Genomic DNA, 24298 nt, shown 5'->3' on the forward strand with positions numbered 1-24298 from the left:
CACAACACTCTGAAATGTACTTTATAACAAAACTATCAAAAGTACAGAATTCTTCCAGCTGGCAAAAAAGTCTCAGTAAACACATCTCTTTGACAAAGTTCTCTTTTCAGACTCTGACATGCATGGGGGAGGGAATCCACAGAAAGGAAATTTGTGATTCTGTGGTGGAAGAAAAGCCATGAAAGGGGAAGGGTGAACTAAGGTGACTTGCTTGGATAGCTTGTAATAAATGTCTCCTCAGTGTCACCTCTACAGTGAGAACTACAGTGAGATATTAATGGTCATCTTGGGCATTAAAAAGAAGGACATAAATAAATATGGGAAAGACTCCCCATTTTGGAGATTATTATGGAAAAAAACAGTCTGTGAATTCTAGTGCACCATAAAATTTATGTCCTAGTAGTACACACAAGCTACTTCTCAAAAAAATCCCTTCTAACCCAAACCATTTTATGATGCTATGCAAATAATACGTGTCAATAAGTGCTTAACACATGCCTTCACTGTACTTACTGCTGCCTGACTGTGCCCAGGACTCAGTACCAAAACCCATGAAAGCAGAGTTTGCTGGTCCATTCCATGGGTTCCTCAATCTCCCTTGTGAAGCACAGAAATTATTGATTCTGTTAGTACTTCATCATGAAAAAATCACCTCCATTCCCAGTATGCATCTTAATAGTTATTACTGTATTCCACAAAATGGAATACAAAAATAGAATTCCATGAAAAAATCCTGAACAACTCCTCAGTGTATGGCTAAGTGGTATTTTTAGGAGTCTGCTCTGGTCCTCTGCTTCTTTGCAAGTCTCTCATTCAATTTTTTAATGGGTCTTGCTGTTAGAACCTTTTTCCACCATCCCATTAGCAGTAGTTTCAGAGCAAAGCATGCCAATACATCTAATGGATCCATGAGACTGTATAATGAATGGTTAGTTCTCTGAATCCAAAGGTTACAGGACTATAAAGGACTATACATCCTGGATGTAGGTTAGTGTTTTGGTAAAAGACAAAACCTAAAAACCACGATCCCGAAGGGGGACATGCATTCATAGGTCAGCAAAGCTAGGAGATGAAATCAACCCAGAAGAGACAAAAATAGGTAAACTCATCTGTTTGGAATGGTCAGATGTTAATATTGACAAACCACAGGTAGGACAAACCACAAGTGATTACCCTCACATTAGCTCTATATTTCAAAAGCTTCCTACACAAATGCAAGAGTCTGGTCAAACTAGAATTTGAGGCAGAGCACAAAGACATAATATCTGGTCATTTCCTATGTAGTAAGAGTCATCATGTGATGATGCAGGGGTTTGTTATTAGTTAGCAGATGAGCTTAGGGTAAAATAATCCCTGTCAGAGACTTGAGTCAAAAGGCTTTTAACTGGAGAGTGACTATGTTACAAGGCACAATGTTAAATCCTTTCCTGACTTTTCATCATCCTTTTTAATCCCTAGAAAATTTTCAGGTCCTGTGAATAAATGTGTCCCAATCTATTGTTCAAGCTCAGTTCACACTCTCTGTTCAGTGATAAGTTATACCTATGCTGTGTATTGCTTTCAAAAGCACAGAAACAAAGAACAGCTTTACATGGATTTCAGCTCAGCCTCTTGCTTTTTCCTTGAGCTGCATCTCCTAGAGCTGTTCAACCTAAATCCCTTCTTCCCTAGAGGTCCTATTCTCACTTTCCCCGTAGTAAGGCAAGGAAGCAGTCTTAGGTTCTCATAGGTCATATTCTTCCTTCTAGACATAATTTCAAGCAACAATCAACACAGGCTAAAAAAAGCCAATGTAATGTTGCTGTAAAGCCTCATTTTTCTTTCAAAGGGATTTAAACTGATGAAGATAAGTGGAAAAGCCATAGACACGCTGTTCCCCTCCTTTACTCCCCTCAGATCATTTTGCAAAAATCAGAGAGGGCCTGCTAAATTATGTCTTTCAGAAAAAGGGCCTAGACAAAAGCACCAAACTCGGCATAGGATATATTTTATATAATTGTAGGAGGTGTTTGTGCCCAGGCATGCCAGACAGCCTCTGCAAAGAGCGGCCAGGGCCACCTTTGTGCAAATTCTAGCATATCCCAACACATCCACTGCAGGGCATGGCTAAGCCCTGCAGCCAAGGTGTTGGCACCTCTGGGAAAGTGTATTTAAGAAAGGTACAAGCAGTGGAGAATGAGGGGGAAAATGTGAGAAACAACCTTATGAGCAGCAAGGCCAGAGAAGAAGGATAGGAAGATGTACTCCGGGCACTAGAGCAAAGATTCCCCTGCAGCCCACAGTGGCCTGGGGAGGACCCCACAGGAGGATGTGTCCTGAAGGAACAGCATCCCATGGACAGTCCATTTAGTAGCTAAGGTTTTTTTTTCCCCTGAAGGAATTGCTTCCCATAGGATGCAATAAGAGTCATTTTGGAGGAAGGGAAATGTATGAGGATGAAGGAGCAGCTAAGAGGAATAGTTGTGGACTGATCACAAACCTGCATTCCTATGCCCCTGCACTGCTCAGGGGTGGGTAGGAGGTATAGGAGTTGGGAATGAACGAGGAAGTTGGGCCTGGGAAGAAAAGGGGGAAAATTTATTTTAATATTTGTCTTTGTTTATCCCTATATAAATCTATTTTAAATGGCAATAAATTACATTATTTTGCCCCAAGATGAACCTGTTTAGCCTATGAAAGTAACTGATAAGTGACCTTCCCATCCTTACTTCAACCCAACTTTCAGTTTATTTTCTTACCATATTTTGTTGAGGACAAATGGTGAGAAAGTGGATGGGTGGGTCTGACAGACAGACATGTTCAACCCACCACTAAAACTAAAACCAGAATTAAGACCATCCATCTTCCCAAAACCAGGAGATGTTGTGACTAATCCCCTTTTCTTCAAGATATAGTGTTAGAGCAAAGCTAAGCATGATGTTCACTCCTTTTTCTTTCCTCAGCAATGAATGTGAAGACATTTCTCTTGTAACTGTAGTGCTACACTCACTCATCAGTTTTTACACTCACAAAGGCAGCAAAGTTATGTGCTATTAGTGGACCTCTGAATCATGTTCTACCATGTCTTCATTCTGGATTTAATAATTTATTTCATAGTAGGAAGAGATGAGCTGTGGAAATGGTTTTAAAGTCCTGAAATTAATTTCCTGCTTTCTTTGACTTTGATTGTGTATATATATATATACATATATATAATATTATATATTTTTCTATTTATAGGGGTGCGGTTTTTATAAATTGTTTTTGTGGCACTATCTAGCCAAGAAAACAAAACACAAATAATTGAAAGATGTGCAGAAAAGGAAAGTAAAAAAAAAAATTTACGGTAATTGTAATACATTGTGGAATCTACAGCGTGCCAGTATGTTCAGAATACTGTTTCCTGGTAACTGACTTCCCCTCCTTTTCCCTTGTGTACCATGGTGCTGCATGGTTAACTTTTTTTTTTAGTTTTAGAACATCTGTGAGTTCTAGGGCTACATTCAGGATCAAAGGTTCCCAATTAACAACCCCTAACAAGGATTGTTAGGTTTTGAAAGAACCATATGGCAGAGTAGTTCTGGAAAGAGATTGATCACTTCTCTCAGGAGGAAACAACTAGAGCAAGGACAAAGGAGGCTATATGAACTTCTCAGCCCTATCTCCCCAAGGAAAAAAAAGATACCTCATAATAATGCAGCATATCTCTACTTTTCCTAATTTTAAACACTAAAAACAAAATGAAATATACAAGAACATATTTTATATTAATTTATCTTCTTTTTTTTAATGTGGGAAATATATGAGATGTGGCTGCATAGGGAAACCCTCTATTGATGCTTCCTCCCCTAGGTATTATAACATATAGTATTATATATAATACTCCTAGGTATTTTAGGAGTCCCCTGGAGAAGGCATGACTGTTTATCCCTATGTAGCCAGCAGACCTAAACTAGTTTTCTAATAAGACTCTTATTGATTACACAATTAAAGTTCTAGTCCCTTCTTTTTTCAATCCTCTAATCCTATGTCCTCCACATTCACACAAATGCAAATGCAACAAATCTGCAGCATGTTATCCTCTACACAGACACAGCGATAGAATTAAAGGGTAATTTTGTCTGTCTTCTGTGTTCCAAAAGTTTGGCCTAGGTTCTGAGCCAAAAAAACTTCTCAATATGTACTGATTCACCAAGTATGAGACATATTAAAATCCTGCTTTTAATTTGTCAGTGAGCTTTTAATGTGAAGAAGAGAAATATTGTCACTTTGTCACAGAGTGCAAGAGACCATGCCCTCTCCATTCAAAAGAAATTTCTGAGGTTGCAGTTCAGTGTTATTGAAGTTCTAGCTATTGTGATATCTGATTATTTTAACAAGACGTATATATGCAATTTAATACCTGATATTATTGTCTCTCTTTCTCTTCCTCTTTTTTTCTCAGAGCAAATTATGACATCGACATCTAAAGGAATTTTCCGGTCATTTTTTATTATCTTCATTATCCTTGGTTGTTTCATGGCATTTATATTAATTTATATCAAACCAACAAATAGCTGGATTTCTGGTCCTATAGAATCAGCCAGTTCAGTGTTGAAAATGAAGAACTTCTTTTCTTCCGAAACCAATAATCTCAATGAAACTACTGTTTTGATCTGGGTTTGGCCATTTGGTCAGACATTTGATCTAACATCCTGCCAAACGATGTTCAACATCCCCGGGTGCCATCTGACTATTGATCGCTCGCTCTATAACAGATCCCACGCTGTCCTCATCCATCACAGGGACATTAGCTGGGATCTGGCTAACTTACCTCAGCAAGCCAGGCCACCATTCCAGAAGTGGATTTGGATGAACTTGGAGTCTCCAACTCATACTCCACAAAAGAGTGGCATTGAACACCTTTTTAACCTGACCCTGACTTACCGGCGTGATTCAGATATCCAGGTGCCTTATGGCTTCATGATGGTTGGCACAGGTTCCTTCACGTTTGAAGTGCCAAGTAAGGAAAACTTGGTCTGTTGGGTTGTGAGTAACTGGAACCCTGAGCACGCTCGAGTCAAGTATTACAATGAGCTTAGCAAATACATTGAAATCCACACCTACGGGCAAGCCTTCGGAGACTACATCAATGACAAAAACTTGATTCCAACTATCTCCACATGCAAATTCTACCTTTCCTTTGAAAATTCAATCCACAAAGATTACATTACTGAGAAACTCTACAATGCTCTTCTGGCTGGATCGGTACCAGTTGTACTGGGCCCTTCCAGAGAAAATTATGAGAATTACATTCCAGCAGACTCTTTCATACATGTGGAAGATTTTCTCTCCCCCAGAGAGCTGGCAGAATATCTTCTGATGCTTGACAAAAATAACAAGATGTATCTTAGTTATTTCAACTGGAAGAAGGATTTTTCCGTGCATCTTCCTAGGTTCTGGGAATCACATGCATGTCTTGCTTGTGATCACGTGAAAAGACACCAGGAATACAAGTCCATTGGAAATTTAGAAAAATGGTTTTGGAATTAATTTGTGGGGTGTGTTGGGGGGGGTGTGTGTGTATTTTTTGAAGAAGCCAGAAAGGACTTCTGTCCAAGTGGAGAGGAAAGGAAAAGAGAAAAAAAAAGGAAGAAAAGATAATCTCACTTCATGGTTTATCAGTTATTCTCTTTTGGCTATCCTATTTATATTTTGTAAGAGATTTTAAAAGACCATCAGCAGCAGTCATCAGTACTCAGTTTCAAATTATAATAGAGATACTAATTATGTGCACTGAAGAGTTTTTGATTGCTTATTATAAATTTGAAACAAAATTTTCCACATTTTCTGTGAAACATGTCCCAATCTTACACTTGTAGTCATTTTTAATTTTTTTTTATTTTTAACATTATTTTTGTTGTTTAACCTATTTGGAAAATGAGGAAACAATTTTTAAATGCCAGAGAAAATTTTTAAAATATAATTTGTTGTTCCAGACAGAAATGTGTGTAGTACTTCAAAAGACGGTAAAGTTTCATATGTTCACCTTGCATTTAAGAGCACAGTAGAGTACAATACCTAACATTATGGAAGTGTGATTAATTGCCCTCTTTTTAAGGGTAATGAACCTAGAACTATAGTTTTAAATGTATTAGAATAGTGGATAGTCTTTGTTTCTAAAAAGGTTTCCTAACAAATGGTCCCATTATGTTGCTTTAGGAATATTACCCTCTGAAGAAAAGAGAAGTCAGATTTAGAAAAAATGACCAATCCTGGTGACCAAAACCCAGATTCATCCAATTTTTGAGTGTCTTCAAATGCAGCACACCCTTTGCCTTCAATATATCTCAAGTTTTTTTTATCTGAACCAGGGCTTTAAGTAGTATTACACTGAGATAAACATTTTTTAAAAGGTGTTTGATTACATCAGCCTTATGCACTGAATTCAGCTGGTAATAATGGATTTTTAGAAGCAGTTTGCTGAGAAATTTTAGAAAGCTCTCTCATATAATTTTTTGAATAATAATGAATTTTCCCCCAATTCCGTAAAAATCTGTTGAATTTTAACTGTAGCTGGACAACTTGATGTTATGACACATAAGTGTGGGGAAAAATTACTAAGCAGTCAATTTTCTGGGAGAAATATGCTGAAATTCAGTAAATAAGCTATCGGGCTGCTATATAATATTTCAATTTACCAAGCTAATGAATCTGGGGGTTTGAAAATGTTTTGTATGAGAGATATGAAAAATGCACTCTTCAGAGCAACAACTGCTATCAATATTTGATAATATAAGCAGGTTTTTAAGATTACATTTGCTCTAATAGCAAACACAAAATTGTGGTGATTGTCATAACTGTTTAAAATGTCTTCTTCAAACATGTATAATTTGATTTTACTACTTCTTTCTATCAGCTAAGACAAATTTCTGATTGCCATATATATTCATATATACAAGGTTGGTTTAATGACATAAATGTATGGGTATATTTTGGTATCAAATAAAAGCAAATCAGCTTGGATTTTCAGGTCAAAGTGCTGCAAATCACACCTGCTACTGGAAAAAAAAAAAAAAGAAAAAAGTTAAACTAGAAAGACTTCTGCTTAAGGGATTATAAAATGATCAAGCAAAGTAATCAAGTAACTGAGATTAAATTTGGAGACAAAAAAGTTGCTGCAGTAAGGAAGTGAGAGATAAATTATAAATATTTAGCAAAAGACAGTGGGACTTATTACAGGCTGGAATAGAGACACAAAAGGCTATAAGAGTAATTAGTTAAATTTATAGAACTCAAAACCCTATGGAAAAGCTATAAAATTACTTCTGCTCTGCCTATGGTTTTAAAAGCTGTATTCTGATCCAGCTGGCTTTCAATATACTGTGAATCACCTAAACTCACCAGCATTCTAGTATGCAGTAAGATAAGCTTACCTTGAAAATTAATGCAATACAGAGAAACTGAGTCTTCTAAAAACAAACTTCTGATGTGCATGTAATATGAGTAGTATCTTATAATTTTACAGGCAAGTTGCTATAGCTTATAGTCTATCCTACAGGACATCATGACATTTTGTTTTAAGGAAGACTGTGAAATTCTCAGTGACTGAACATACACTGGTTTGGCTCAATAACCTGATTCCCTCAGTGCTGGAATTTGGAAGTCCTTTGCATTGACCTCAGTGAAAGGTGAATGTGTACAACCATTCCTCGCTTCAGATTGTGAGAGCTGTTCTGTGTGTCAGAAGGCCTTAGGTGGATTCAGACTGGTTTCTTGGCAGCAAGTTCAGCTATAAATCCTTATAGTAATAACAAGCAAGCATATAAAAGTTATATGAAGTGTTACTACAAATATTGGTCAGTGTATACACAGGAAAGTTTTGAAATACACACTGAATTTTAATCCTTTAAGTAATGTCTTTACCTGTGTAATCACAGGATCCAGTCAGCATGGCTAATCTCAGACTGAATTTTAAGAAATGTAAAAGTCTTTTGATGGAACATGAAAGAGTGTTGCTCTCTTCACAAGAAGAGAAGCTCCACAAAAGTCTTGTGTACATTTCATTCAGGAAACATTGCTAAAATTGCTTCAAAGATTAATAAAACAGGAGAGAAATCTAATCCATAATTATGCATAAGAGTCATTACCAAATCCTAAAAAATATACGTGACCCTAGTGCCTCACTGGCATTCTTGAAGTGTAAGTGCTGGAACAAAATTGAGCCAATTTTTAATGAAGATTTTAAGGTGATCTGCAAGTATCAGACCTTAAGCAGCTCTGGACAGAAATATCGTTGTTGACAGAAGAAGAAGCATTTTTGGGCATGTTCAGCCTATGTAGTAAATGATGTGAAGCAATGGATACAAAATGTCTGTGCTCCATGCAAGCATAAAGGCTGCCTACCTAGGCCTAGACGCTTAACTCACCAAAGGCTGCTTCCAGTCTGTCTCTGACATTCAGCTTTGTGAGGTCTGTCTTCTTTTGTGATCTACTCTACATGAGCAGCAAGCGTAGACACTCAAATAACAAATCACTGTGAAAAAAAATGAGCAAACTTAAGCAACTGTGGAAGGAACTAGATAAAATAGGTATTGTGCTTTGGTACCACTGGCAAAAGAAAATAATTATCCCAGAAAAGTGAACCAGAAGTTGGGAAATCACACCAGTTCTTACTGTTTTCTCAAGAAATTTCTTTCAGACATTCCGTTTCTTTTGTTTGCTAGCCCACAACGATCATGAGTTGCACTCATCCCAAGTTAACTAAGCAGTGAGAGAAGACAGAGGGGAATCACCATTCTTTGTTTTACAGTGGTTTACTTTGGATGTTTTTAGGCTCTCTGTCATGCACTGAGCTATCAACATTACATTACAACATTACATTTTCAGAGTGGAAAATAAGGCCCAAACCAGATAAAATACTAACTGCACATGCACTGCTACCCCACTGAATGTGAAGAGGTATAAGACAAAACTGGCAGCAGATCTTTCTAAAGCACTTTTCCTTTCATTTCATAGACAATGTCCACAGCAGATCTTGCTTCGTATGAGATCCCCATTCCTTAGTGAATCCTGTTGCCAGTTTCTTTGAAGGCCTCATTCCATATGTCTATACCACAGTGAGCAAGCAGCCTGAGTGAGGCCCACTGAAAGTGTGAGACATCCAGCAACATATTTGTCTTTTAAGAAACAGATCAAATAAAATGAAAGTTGGACTGAGAGAACATAAATGTGGAGCTTTGTAGAGTTCATGCAGGCTGGGCAAGATATGGGAAATTGACACCACTGAACACAATAAAGAACTACTTGCTCTCTGGACACTCATGGTTTTTTTTCTCAAAATAAGCTTAAAAAAAACACACATAATTTTCTCCCATCTCTAAACAAGCAGCTAAATAACCAATAACTGCTCCTTTTTATTCAAGAATGGAACTCCTGTTAGCCTTGTATTATCTTTTTATTAGATGCAGAATAACATTCAGGAGAAGAGAGAACTCTGTCCATAAGATAATTCTATTTCTTATCTAGATTCAAGGATCTTTATTCTTATTTTCTTATTTGATTTATAAGTCTTCATGCAGCGACACTTTCTGGACATGATACAAAAAGACCTTAAGAGTATGCGGATTGCCATGAGACTTAAGCATGTGCTTAATTTTAAGAGCATCTTAAATGATTTAATGCACTGGGGCTCCAGAGATTATGTTTTCATTGCCTTTAGGAATTGTGCCAAAGAGTGTGATCTATGGACATCAGAGACCAACTTGTGCAGCCTCTTTTGCATCATGTCTGTAGTGAGTAAGGACTGGCTGAGTACTAAGGGAGTAGTCCACACTAACACCCTTGGATTCATTCTGGTTTGGTGTCTAACCAATACATCTTGGCCCAGCTCTTGTGCTCCTCCACCACCTCAGGCCATCCCCTGAGCACAGCACCTCAGCTTACAGTCTGCCCGTGCTATGCAGGGTCGCTGAACTTCTATGTGACAGAAGAAGCCAGAGTGCCTGAGGATGCTGAGATAGTATTTTGAGGCCTGTCTGAGGATGAAAGCATAAAACCTGGCCATGTCCTAAAACCTGGACTTGCTGTGCCCTACAGAGGCAGTCTCAGCCATACCTGCTTTTCCTCTGAGGAAAGAATTTGGTTCATTCTAGGTGAGACAGTAAGTAATCACTGTGTGTGCAAAGTGGGAACAAGAGGTGTCTCTGTGTAGGCTGACAAGGAAGCTTCTGACCTATTTAAACCTAGCAATGAAAATTTAACAAACACTCAAGTATTTCCTTGGTCAAATTTAGTATGTCATTGAGAACAGAGTCCAGAGGAAGTATTTGTATACCTACCTACCAGCTGGTGGGCTTTTTCATTAAGTTTGGCTGACAGTTCTGTTTTAGCTTTTTTGTTTGTTTTTAATAAAAGTGATTTGAAAATCTTATAAATCAAGCAATATGATTCATACATAATACTTATTTCACCTTTATCTTTTGCTTCTTGCTTAGGCAAATCTACCAGAGTTGGCAGGTGATTTGGGAGATTCCTATGCTAGTAACAAAGGATTGAGCCAAGGGTAAAATGGCTGGGTAGAAAAACCCTGGATATTATTCGTGGATATTTCCCTTCTAATATTTTAATATCTAGTCAGTGCTATGGCCATGGAGAATCAATGTAAAAAGCATACTGTTTAGATATGCTCATAAAAGGTACAGAAATACCAATAAATTGATTAAATAAACGATGCAGCGGAAATTTTAATTCATGGCACTATTGCTACAGGGTGATACAGATGATAAAACCATCAACTTGTGAGAAATAGCTTAGCCTAGAGACATCATCCAGCAGTTTTTGTACTGGAGGAAGTCACTTCATTACTCTGTTGCAAATGTAATTAATTGGCTATCTTTTTTGTCACCATATTCTCTACAAATTGACTGAAAGCAACAGCTTCTGTGCAGTGAATAGCTCAGAGGTTTGCTCACATGGCAGAGAGACTTTCACCCCCAGGTTAACAGCCTGAACTATGAGTTGTTTGGTACAGATGACAGTTTGGCAACCCCTGGCAGGTGGTTCTGCAGTCACAGGTTTTGCATTGCTGCTTTCAGCTAAGAAAGGCAAAGAATGCAGCTGAGACTCATCTGACACCCTCTGTGCATTTCATGGCACATTCACAGGGGGGCTTAAGACACTCTCACTCCTGTAGCCTACACCCTGCCTGCTTATGGGAAAGCAGAAGACTTTGCTGTTCCAAGTTATAAGAGAATTAGCATTTTTTTGAGGTGTGGTGCCAGTCTGTGCAAATGAATTATTGATACTTGGGGGAACTCCTCATTAGCATTCTCAAGTAATTAATTAGCAGGAAGTAATTTAATCATTGCAAATTGGCAGTAAAAATGACTGTTTGTTATTCTTTATTATGAATTAGTCCACTGGAAAAGAGGATTTGATGAAACTTTATCCCCCTGGCTTGATATTGCTTGGTTGGATCCAGATATAGAAACATATTTGATAGCAAAATTTGAAAGATATATGGTAAACCAACAGATATATATAAAGTTGGGGCAAATTTGCTATCTAACCTTGAAACTATAAATAAGCACTTTAGCAGTCACCAGACGGAAAATGTTCCCATCAATCCATTTCTTTATAACATCATAAGAAAAGCCAGCTTGATGTATGATGTTTGGCAAATAAGTTAATTACAAAACTTACATTTTCTTTGCTGCTTTGTAACACATATAAGAACTGAGATTAAAAAGTTTGGAAAGTTAACTCCCTTGGTGTAATTTAATGTTTTAGAGAATTTGTGGACACACTGAAAAGAAGTGAGAAGCTTTTCAATCTATACAAAATCCTAATGTGCCAAACTGTTTCCAGTGAATGAACAATAAAGTATACTGACTTTTTATTAGGATTTACAAAATCTTCTATTAATGCACCGTAATTTTGCACTATTTTGTAAGAAAATTTAAAAAAAAGGAAAAAATAAAAAAGGAACCGAACAAGAAACAGAAAAAAATCTAAAAATAGATGCCAAATGTATAGTTTGTAAAATACTATTTTTCTGATATAAGGTGTCATTACATTGTGAATCTAACTGTGTTATTGTAAACTGTGAAAAATGTGATGTTCTGTTGTGACAGAGCCCACAAAGGGCCATTTCTAACACAGATTATTCACCTGGACTTGTTTATATGAAACATATTCATAAATCTGAGATCACTTTTATACTTATTTTTTGTAGACTATTTTTCCACATTTGCAACACAACTGTTATTTTATATCAAACATTAATTTTGCTTTAAAATATTATTTGAATAGGTGGGTGAGCATCTTAAATGTGCCAGAGATTCAAATCTGTAACAGAGATAATTCAGAAACGATTCTTTGCCAAACTGTAATGCTACTAAAATCAATGATGTTTTGTTGAAAAATAGGCATACTGTCAATAAACATAAGTTTCTAGTCCAATAATGATGACAATGTCACATTTTCTAGGATAAATGCCTGGTAGTTATGAGCTGCATTTCCCTGCTGTCTTTGTGTATGTTGAGGAAACAAAACTGTGTGCCATAACTGAACATCATAGATATTCAGTCACTTAAATAATGGGCCATGGACTTTACCTCTGAGGTACATTAATGAGGATTAAGAGGAAAAAACAAGCTGTTTGTCCTGATTCAAACTCAGTTTCTGTGATGGGTCACATCAAAATGGGTGGTTGTCAAGGCAGGACTGGGACAATCTCAGCAGGGAGGGAAAGTTCTGTGCATGGAGACATGTGGGGAACTACATTTATTGTGCTAGTGCAAGATCAGGACCAAAGTCCCTTTCTTTTACATTTGAACTTGCACGCAATACCATTGAGTGAGATCTGTCAGGAACCCTTTCTTCATGTTCTCAGCTAATGATGTTCTTTGTACGGACAACTTTTATGTGTTTTACATTATATATATAATGCACAAATTCATGTGTAAGAAAAAGTAACCATGGCAAATTGAATCTTAGTAAAAACAGTGGAAACCATTCTTACCTTCAGGTACATTTTAAGATGCCATGTTGAAAGATCTTGTAAAAAGCTGTAATTTTTATTTATTAGTAATTGTATATTTTGCCCCATGATCTAGACATTTTATATCAGGGAGTCTACCAAAAACCATTTTTTTTTCTTCCCTTTGAACACTACCATCACCCTGAGATGCATCTGAAAAATGTAGAGGTCAACCACTGATGTTTTGTGGTATTTTTTTAGTATGATGTTGTTGTTGAACTTTCTTCTGATTACCTATAGCTATGTCAGAGTTTTCAACATAATTTAACTGCAGGCTGAAGATACCTACTGAATGAAACTACAGGTAACCATAATTATTTCAAAGACTTTCACCATTTATGTGAAATTAATATTTCAGAAACACTGATTCCAAGATGGTTAACGAGCAGCTCATTGACTCTTATTTATTGAGCACTGGAATTCTCCCTAAAGGATAAACACTGAATCATGTAAATATTAGTGCTCTATATAAGCCTAACAGCATATTGTAATAGGTATATTTAAAATAAAAAGAGAACATTCCAAGTGTACTATAGTCTCTGATCATTATTTTATAGCTCTGATGTCACACTTTTTCTTCTTGTGATACTTCTCATTAAGAGCCTGATCTGAAGATTGCTGCTATTCATAACCATGACTTCTGGCAGAGATCTCACAAACAGAATTTTGGTTCTTTTTAAGCTGTTGCACATGAAATTTCTGTAAGTGCTCAAGGTCAGACTGAATTCATACAGACTGTTACATGAGTTTACTATGTACAGCAACCAGCACAGATGAATTAATATGATATTGTAATTGAGGAAACTTTGCCTTGTTTTTAACAATGATCTTTACAATTTTTCCGAGTGGAATAGTAATTTACATGGTCATATTTCATTGCTTTATCTACTGTACAAATAACCTACATTTGCAGAGATTAACTATATCTAAAATAGCAAATGGTTAAAACAATGGTGTCAGATTTATTTCTAAATATATATGCAAAGAATGGAAATAGCTGCCACTGAAATAAATGTAATAAATAATGCGGTCTTTCCAGTAGAAAAGATCGTCTGGTCTATTACGTTTGAATGATGTGCAGCTTGAAGAATAGGTTAGGGGTCTTCAAAGATCCTTTTCCTTTCTATCAGACAGGAAAATTTACTTTACTTCTGAGCTAACAAACCTTTGTTAATTTGCATATATTCTTTAAAAGTTTATTTAACTCTTGCCATTTACTTAAAGCAAACTTATCATCATCTTGAACTCATTCTTGACAAGTACAGAGACATACTGACTTCTCAATGGTATGTGTGACAGAAGTCCCTGTCACATTTCACTCACACACACACACACAACCCTTTCACATTCTTGCATTCAAAATCCACTTTGAAAATTCAATCTAGGGCAGAACATACAATTTTCTGTCTTTAAAACAGGCCTTTTTCTTAAATTATCCACTTCTACTTCCTCTCACAAACTTCCCCTGGATATGCCAACAAAGCCTTGTGTGTTTGGAAAGCCAGGTCCCTGCCCTGAATGTCAGAAGCAGTCAGCTTAATGATTTGCTTCTGAAAGCACAGCACCGAAGTGAAACCTGAAAGAGAAAAGGGTCAGGCACAGAAGGTGTGCAGGTTTCTAACCCTGCCAGCAATAGCGTGCTATTACAGATGCTGAAACAACATCTCTGTGTGATAAGGCTGCTGTTGGCACAACTTCTTCATGCAGTGAAACAAGCAATAAGCTCTTCATAAGCTCTACACAGGCTGATGTTACAGCACAAAACACTTCATTGAAATAATAAATCCTTTGGATGGAATAACAAATATTTAGACCAAAGACCTGGTGGTAGTTTAAGATACTTCAGAACAGGTTTCTACAGGCAGGTGTTCAGAGGAGCATTGAATTCCTAAATTTCCAGTATACATAAGGTAGTCACAAGTTTGAAAAAGTAAATGGAGTCTGAGAGTAACTCAGCTCACCTACTCAGGGTGTTTTCATCTTTAATCCTATCTAAGATCACATTTAAAAAACCATTTAATGACTTGCAGTTCAATAACAATTGTTATTACAATTGATTTTGATGTACAATGAATCAGAAGAAGGAATGAAAATAAAACTGCTGAAATGTGAAAAATTATCAGTTTTCATTTTCCAATCAAAATTAGTTGTTTGTGATGTTATGATTGATGGGTTTATGAATTATCAAAATTACTGTCAAAATTCCTGTTGTTAAAAAAAACCCTAAGGTTTCAGTAATTGCTAAATGAAATTAATTTGAGAAATTTCACACTGATTTTAACACTTTTTTCTGAAATTGTTCTTTTTTCCTAAAGGAGTCTGTTTTTCTATGACAGGATTCTTGAATGAGGAAAATGTCACTAACTGCATTTTCATTCTTCTCTTGGCTTCTGTCATTTGAATTCTTTCATGTGTGAAGAACACATACTCAGTGGGATATGGTTAATCAATAAGGAAGAGTTGCAAATGGTTTCAAAATAATTTCTATATAGTCACAGACTGTTGCCATACCGCAATTACGTTACTCCTGCAACAGGAGCAATCATTTAATGGCTGATTTCCAGCTTTCAGACACACACACTGACAAGTTATGAACTTCACTCTGCTTTTTAAGCTGCCCAATCCTGTCACTACAGTTTCTGATATTTGTTGACATTCTGTTCATCTTATATCCATATGGTTTCCTCAGACACATCATGCCCTGTCCTTCTACACTGACTGTATATCTTTACATTCTCTGTCTGCATTTTGACATTTAAAAAAATCTATTTCCAGCTACAAATACAAGGCTCTGTAACCTTGGAGTAGTGAGCCCAACACCCTCATGCCACTGCCCCTTCCTTGTCACTGAATTAGATTTAATTCACATTAAGTTTAATGCACTGAAATGAAATGTAATGAGGTACATGGGCAATCGGGTGATTTTTAATCAGTTCTGCTTGTCAAACAAATATATTGCACTGCAATCTGCTGGATGTAACAATTACATCCAGAGTGGAGGCTTTACCCTTGAAACCTTTTACTCAAATGTAGGTCCAGGATGTCATGTGGTTATACCACACCAGTCCCAGTCCTGAGCTTAAAGACAGCAAGCGATGCTGAAGGGACAGACCAATACCACAGGAGAATAATTTAGGCAGTTATCCAAGAGTACCTGGTTAATAGAAGAAAAAGCAACCAAAATGCATCTAGACATAGTAGTCATATCATCCTGCACAGGCTCAGCTTGTGTACAGCAGAGTTTATCAGCTCTGTCTCAGCACAGCCCCTGAGTCTCAGCATAGGATCTGTCTGGCACTTGTGGCTTCTTTGAATCCATGGAACTCTCCAGCACCCTGGACAAGCTTCCCAGAAATATTAAAGTGCAGATGCATCTCCAAGTGTTCCTGTGAGCTGGATAGCACTGCCTGGTGTGCAGGATTAATCCTGTAGGCCACCTACTAGCTATATGAGAGCTAGGTCAACAAGACAATGTGTTCAAAAGTGCAGTTTCTTTGTTTCCATTATTTTTCAAGTCTTTCATGTTGGATGTCTGAAAAATTCTTTTATCTCTATTTGTTTGATATTAAAAAAAGCTCTGTAAGCAACGGCACTTAATATGAACACTCAAAAGCTCTTACAAAAATTACAGAATCAAACCCTTAATCTTTGCAGTGATTTTACATGACTCTGATACATTAGATTTAAGTTTGTGTTCCAGATGAATGCACCTACAGATAAACATATTGTGTAGCAAGGCAGAGCTCATTTACCTTTTTTGTAAAGATCAAATACGAATTTGTAAATCAAAATATAGTTTATGAGCTCTATCTTATTAGCAAAAATATTCAGGAATGTGCACCAAAATGATAATAATTCTCACAGCCACCAGTCCCATTCAACCAAGGAGATCAAAGAGCTGGTGTAATAGATCTGACCTTTCAGCATCTATAAAAATGTTTTCCTTTGATGTTGCAAGTTGTAGGCTTAAATGGTTTTCAGATTCTTTCCACACTTATATAAAGCATCTGCACAAGTATTTTCAGAATTATGGCCTTTACTTTCCAGAAAAACTGGTGCCTTGCATAAAAATTTTATTTTCTAAATATATTTTATTTTTATATAAAATATGTTATATAAATATCATGTTTTCATCCTTGCATTAAAGAACTGAGGCAGAGCTACAGTTACGTTTGAGCTAGTTGGGTTGTCTGCACAGCCCACTGCAGTCATGTGCAGGGTGAAGGAGCTCAGCTGTTGTACCGCACAGCTGTACAAAAATACAAACCCCTGTCTGCACTGGCCCAGCAGCTGAGGAAGCTCACTTCAAACCATTGCACTTCTGCAGGGGATCTGCTAAACCTTTCAAGTCAGAAAATCTCTAGAACCCTCCAGGAAAGTTAGTCACAAAACAGGCCTTAGGCACTTTTCCAAATTTCTTAATCCATAGTGGAAGATGTGACTAAGTCACCTGGGAGCACCTCCCTGGGATGAATATTAATGAATACTTTTACAGTTCACCACAACTTTAATAAAGATGTCTCAAGGATTCTTCTCTTAAACTCTCAACACAATCCTTTTAAGACAACTCTAACCTGTCATCAGTGAAATATTTAAGGCTTTGGAAAACCCTTACTGAAGAGAGAGCTGTCTTTTTCCTACCAATTGGTTTTCCAGTAGCCTTTTGTCTTTTTCATGCAGTTGCTGGCAACATGATATGGAAGACTTAAGACTTGACTGGAAAGGACACATTCTAGGCTAGGACATCCAGAACCCTTACTGAAGAGAGAGCTGTCTTTTTCCTACCAATTGGTTTTCCAGTAGCCTTTTGTCTTTTTCATGCAGTTGCTGGCAACATGATATGGAAGACTTAAGACTTGACTGGAAAGGACACATTCTAGGCTAGGACATCCAGAACTAGCAACTAACAGCAAATCTGACTGTACAATTCATACTTAGGGCAAAAATTACTTTTGAAGGTGTTTTGCTGCTCTGAAATCTCAGTTCCTTAAGTCAGAACATTCCTTCTGGTGAAAGTCCATCCCATCTTGTGAGAGCACTGCCCTTTATCATAGGAGGGAAAATACTTTTCTCCTTCCTTTAGTTTAGGCTCATGATGTGCTTCCATAGTGTTGCAATCCATCTCCATTTTTAGTTTGTTCCTTCATTTACTTTCCACATCATGGGTTTGGCATCCCCTGATATTCTCACCTGCTAGGAGGAAATGATCCTTTCTGAATCTGAGTGACTAGACATCTACACAGTGCTTGAGATGCTTGGTCATACCAGCTTCAAAATTTCAAAAGCAGTTGATAACTTTTCCATCTTCCTCCCTAAGAGAGACCCTTATTGGTGATGTCTTGGGTCTTGTAGTTGTTTCTTATTTTTCTCCCAGTAGCTGATTGCCTAGTTTGAGGGCATTTCCCAATTACATTCCTTTAAGAGTTTCTCAGTCACTTATTCCCCCTACAGGAGAATTCCCTTCATTCATTTATCAGCTCAGCACCCCAATGTTATCTAAAAGCCTTATATAGTTTTTGTTTCCCCAATTTAACATATTAGCATAATATAATTGAAATTGCTTGTGAAGTCCAGAAACGTTAATTTCAAGGCATTGTTGATTTCATTGTTCTAATATCTCCACTGTATGACACTACACCCCATGGACAGAAGAATACATGTTTAATAAGCTTTGTTATCTCATCTGAAGCTAATTGCTTCTGTGGGTTTTCATTCACAATGTGTTCTGGTTTTAAAAAGTTTCTCAAAACATCACACTTCACCATCATTTTTTTAACCCAGACAATATGGTGCTCTTCCTCTCTGTGTTTACCAAAAACAACAATGTATCTCCACAGCAGTCTTTCAGCAAAGCTTATCAGCAGCCCCATTCCCTTAACAGACTTATATTCCTTTTAAGATACTCTAGCAGAGGAAGCAGTGAAGCCTATTTTATGAATTCAGGTCTTGTAGTTGGAATCTCTAGCATATAATTAGGCATAATAACTGATTAAAGCTTTACTCACAATTAGGGCACTCATAATAGTCCTCAGTGGTGGATTCCCTCATGTCTCTGGGGGGTTGCATTCATAAATCAGGTTCTCTTTCAGAAAGGGGGCTTTACAGGTCTGCTTGGACTATTCCATTGTCCATTTTGATGAACATCATATTATCTTTGCATCTACTAACACTGTGAAATCAGCTGATATGCTGATAAGTTAGGAAGTGTGAAAGAGGGTGGCAGAAAGGGAAACAGGTAGATAAAAGAAGGAGAGAATCTAATCAGTTAAGCCTCATATCCTTAGGGGATATCTAATATGTCTAATTCTGATACATATCCCCTTCTACCATACATCAGTATAAATATGTGCCATTTTCACACACTTGGAGAAATGCAGGTTCTATCATTCACCTTCCATGTAACACAAAAGACAAAGCCAGGCTCTGTGCTGAAACAACTGCTGCTTCACTTTTAACCCAATTTTGAACTGTTTCCTTCTTTTTCAGACTGTCTTGAATTTGTAAGTTTCACATAAAGCTCTTTTCACACAATATTTTTCTCACCTCACATACAGAAACTCTGTGTCTCAAATGTCCAGATAAAATGTTTTAAACATGAGAATGACAGCTAAGAATTTTTGCTAAAGGACAACCATTTCCCAACTGTTCACTCAAACACAAGCTGCTCACAAATAAGCATTCAGCCAAACAGCCATTAAAAAATTATTCTTCAGCAGCCTACGCTATTGCACATTTGGACATCTGCTTGTGTCTGTTCTTGGAGACAGACCACCCGGCTGGAGAGACTCCTAGTCTACCCAGTTTGATCCTTCTTATCACACAAAAGTGCCGTGGTGTGCTTTACATGAGAGCATCTCAGAACTGCACACATGTGGCCAGTGCTTTTCATTCTGGAGACCAATGTCACACCACATTCACTGGACAACTTCTAAAATCACTGTCTTACATATTTAAGACCATGCACTCCTCAGGCAATCCCAGCAGCATGCACCTCTTTTGGCCAGCCTCAGACATGGCAGCAGGTGGCAGACCTGCTGGTAACAGCATCATTTATCTCCAAATATGTCTCTTGAGTGAGTCAATTGAAAGCTTACCTGTCTGCACCTGCAGGAGTGGTAAGCAATGTGCTGCCAGGGACAAGCCAGCTGCACACCTTAGAGACAGCAGTGTCTCTACTACTGCTGTCAGCACCATGACATTGTTGATGGAATCACTGGTAGAATTCTTGGTCTCTTTCTGTAAAATATAGACCTGTTCCTGTTAACTAATTCCAGAGCCAGCATTGGCCTCCTGGAGTCACAGATAAGTGAAAGATACCATTCTCTTAGTCCTCTCATAATTGTCAGAAGGCTCATCCTTGCTTGGCTCTACAGATTTCCACAACTTTTGACCCCACAGAATTTCTTTCCCAACCTGTCCCTAAATTGACTGAGGAATGCACAACTCTCTCTTAAATATGCTTTTGTTGAAACTATGGGCCAAATATTCAAATGCAGACACAGACAGCAGGAATCAGATATTCAAGGTCACTTTTTCCATCATATCCCAGGTTTTGTTATCTGATGTAGTATGTTGCATTGCTAAAGGGATCTAGATAAATACATTATTAGAGTGAACCCTGCTCCCACTTATGTTCCAGACCACCTGCTGCCCTCCCAGTACTCCCCAGCATATTTCAGGCATCATCTCATGTCAAGAAGCACTTAATATGTGACTATTCTGTTCTGGAGGATAGGTTTGACTGGTGTGGGCATGTGTGGCTATTGTAGCTAGTCCCAGAGAATGATCATGGACATATTTCACTAGTAAAATGCAACTAAATTTCAAGTATATATTTAAGCATTTAGTACCAGGCACCTATTTAAATTCATGAACAGTCTTTCTCATGAACTAAAACAGTATCACATCCCACCACCTGCAAAAGGCATTGTCATATTCTCTGGGAATGGTAATCACATTATGCTAAAAAAGCCATAAGCTCAATTTAGGAAAAAACTTTTTCTGTTACAGTTCAATGCAAGATCAGTTTGGCAGAGTTCTAACAATTTACTCTCCTGTATTTAACGTGATTTTACCCCTTTTTCGTGGCAATTCCTCCTTAATGAAATCAAAATTTTTTACAACTGGTATGACATAAAATGTGAACCTAATCTATGTCTAAATTTTATGCTCTTTGATTACATCCCTCCCCCTGATTACCATGAAAGCCCTCCTGCAGAGTTCAAATGTGTAAGAGTGAACTCAATTTTTTTCAGGTATTTGGAGAATTGATAGCTCTTGATTAAATAGTCCATTCATTAAACCACAGCACACAATATCTATTCAGGCAAAAAGGATACCTTCCATATAATTGAAATAGAAGGCAAGATTCTGTACATATTTCCAAATACGAGCTGCACAGAACAAGAACTGGTGATCAAGAGAAATATCAAAGAAGAAATTGGGCTCTTCTGAAAAGCATCTGCTGAAGCTCCTTGAATTTCAGGACACATTTTTTACCAAACTGGGACTGAATATATTGGTAGAAATGTAAGAGAAATTCACCATGGCAAATCAGATGCCCAGCATGGAAGAATTTTAACTAATCAAATGAATATTTGCATGTTTGTAAACACAACTAAATAGATGTTCCAAATTCACTTGTTTCACACATATTGCATTTCACTTTTCAAAAGGAAATTAGGATATCAATTTATTACTTAGGTCAACATGCTTCAAAAATTCCATACCATTCAGATAAAAATTCCAAAACATAAAAATTTTATATACATTGTTTTGGTTTGTGTTTTTTTGGGGGGTTTTTTTTTGAGGTTTTGAGTAAGGAATGTGGAACCTAGTAGATCTAAAATTTAAGATCCAAAAGTCATACAAACAAGATAAAGCAGTCCTAGCCTATTTACAACCCCACCACTATTGTCTTGTGTTCTAATTTTCACCACAGTACAAGAAAATAACAGTGTCCATCCAAAACTCTTGACTGGCACAGCATTTTTCTCTAAAACAGTAGTTTAAGACCTCATAATCAAAACTCAATAAAACAAATTTGCATAACACACAGCTTACACATAAACATGAGAGATGGTTAGAACTAGCTGAATGAACAACATTTGTTACCAAAAAAAAAAAATCAGGTTATGCTAGGCTGAATTTATGTCCAATAACCCAAGCTGTTCTGAATTAACCTCATGGCAGCAAGATGATACCATCAGATATCTTAGCTGAATGTGAATGAAAGGTGTGTGCTTTGCAGTGTCATTTATTCTTTTTGTTTCTGCCTCAGATCCTCTCTTTCTTCCTCCTGTTTCTGGCAGAAATGTCAATAAGTGACAAGACGCTTCTATTTCGTTCTTGGGATGGCAACACTCAATTGTTCCCATGTTACTCATAGACTTTGACTGTAGGGATACGTTCACTTACCTTTTTCCCTGAGTGGACCTTATGCAACAGGATTATACCTCCTCACAATATTAAACCCTCATGCAACTGCAGGCAAGACTGATTATTGTAATAAAGCTTGCTTACTTTTTAATATCCCTTGAATTATCAAGGAAAATACTCTATCCTTCTTTTGTATTTTTCCATGTTCAGTTTCCAGGTATAGCTTTTGTCTGAACTCACTGGTAATAACTACAAACAGAATTCTTTATCAAAATATTGTGGCCCAGCAGCCTTTTTAGGCAAATGTCTGTTTTTTTCACTAAGTAACATCACTAATATAGCACATAATTTACACACACTAGATTATTTTGCAACAACACTAGATCCACGAGGCTCAACAAAAGTCTGCTGGAGAAAAAAATCTATTTTAGCTCCAAAATTACATAAAGCTAATTTCACTGGAATTTGTTCTAAATTTTGTCAACCTATCATTTGATTTTAGTGTGTTTTCTAAGTTCTTTTGTGTTGGTTTTCAATTGATACCCACTGACTTACCTACTAAACATATAATCTGTTACTAGTACTGAATCTGCATATGTATGGGTTCCCAGCTGGACAAAGCTCATAGGCTGGTAGGCATAAATTATAATTTAATAGACACATATGAAGAAAAAATCCCTGCCCATCTGTTTCTTCCTTCAACTAAATATTTTGGAAGGAAGTAATTCACCTTGGCAAGATTCCACAGTAAATTATGAATGGAATAAATAAGCTTCCATGTATTTCTGTTTGCACTTGCATTGTTTCTCAAGTTAGGACAATTCATATTTATCTCTTTTAAAACATTTTCACAGTAAATTAATAAAACAGCCACTGTTCTTAAAGGCTGACTTGTTGCAGAGATTATGTTATAGAGAACTTAAGAACTGAACACGGTATCTGGAGGTAAACTGGTTTTAACTACAACATCTCTGGCCAATGTGGTGCCAGAAACTACCCAGGAAGGACCTTCTCGTACCATAAAGGAGGGATAAAAGTGTTTTTCCTCTGAGTAGTTGCCTTGAATCTTCCTTGCTGCAAAGTAACATTTCTCTTACCTCTGATCACTATGGAGAATATCCTTATATTTACATTTTGGTAGCCACAGCCTGCTGCCATCTTCCCATCTGTTCTGTTTTCTAGATCAAATAAACCCAACTGCTTCCCAAGTGCTTTTTCTTTAATTTCAGTGGTCTTTCTCTAGGTTTTTATAGATTCTTCTTTAAATTTGTTGCCCAAGTTCCAGTTTCTCAGCAGTCCTTAACAGAGGAAGCAATTTGTTCCTTTATACACTACTCTTGCTAATACAATACAGAATGAAAGATACTTTTTCTTTCATTATAATATCCCAGCAGGGAATCATGTTTCATTTGCGATCTGCTGCAACTCTCACAGACTTCACTGCAGTATCTCTGATAACTCAGTTATTACTCATTTTCTACTTACACCTTTGATTTTGCCTTCCTGATTGCTGAACCTGTATTTAGTGAATTTTGCCTTTTCAATTTTACATTATTTCTTCCCTTTACAAAGAACCATTATATTCTGATCTTTCCAATTTCTCTTTGAAGTTATTTGGCTGATAATATGGTGAGCTGGACTGGATTGCTGTACATCACATACATTGATCAAAGGATTTATCCAGTGAGGTGACCAATATTGTGTGGTTGGAGGAGCAAAACAGAATGGTCACCCGCCATCAGTTTGCTCCAGGAAAGCTCATGAGCCCAAACTCAAAGGCCAGGAATTTTTCAGAAGTGTACTGGTAGCAGAAATGTGGATAAGGTGGAATGGCTGCAACCATGTAAGGTACATACAATTTTCTCTCCTAATGTCCCACCAAGCGGCGAGGGAGCACTTCTACCTGCCACATCCTCCCCC

The 24298-nt window shown here is 37.1% G+C and overlaps 1 protein-coding gene across 25 annotated transcripts in view; it reads left to right on the top strand.

Moving 5' to 3' along the window:
- FUT9 (fucosyltransferase 9) overlaps positions 1–24298 on the top strand; it is a 149314-nt gene that overhangs the window by 97228 nt on the left and 27788 nt on the right. For 19 of the 25 annotated variants that reach the window (XM_064412715.1, XM_064412707.1, XM_064412723.1 and 16 more), the window contains one exon: positions 4424–10602. The exons of the other annotated variants lie outside the window; for them this stretch is intronic. In XM_064412715.1, the coding sequence (XP_064268785.1) occupies positions 4432–5511 (1080 nt within the window). In that variant the 5' untranslated portion in view covers positions 4424–4431 and the 3' untranslated portion in view covers positions 5512–10602. Of the gene's footprint in view, positions 1–4423; positions 10603–24298 lie in introns of those variants that run through there. 25 annotated transcript variants of the gene reach the window in all.

The sequence above is a fragment of the Passer domesticus genome, chromosome 3 (genome assembly GCF_036417665.1).
Source record: "Passer domesticus isolate bPasDom1 chromosome 3, bPasDom1.hap1, whole genome shotgun sequence".
Taxonomy (NCBI): domain Eukaryota; kingdom Metazoa; phylum Chordata; class Aves; order Passeriformes; family Passeridae; genus Passer; species Passer domesticus.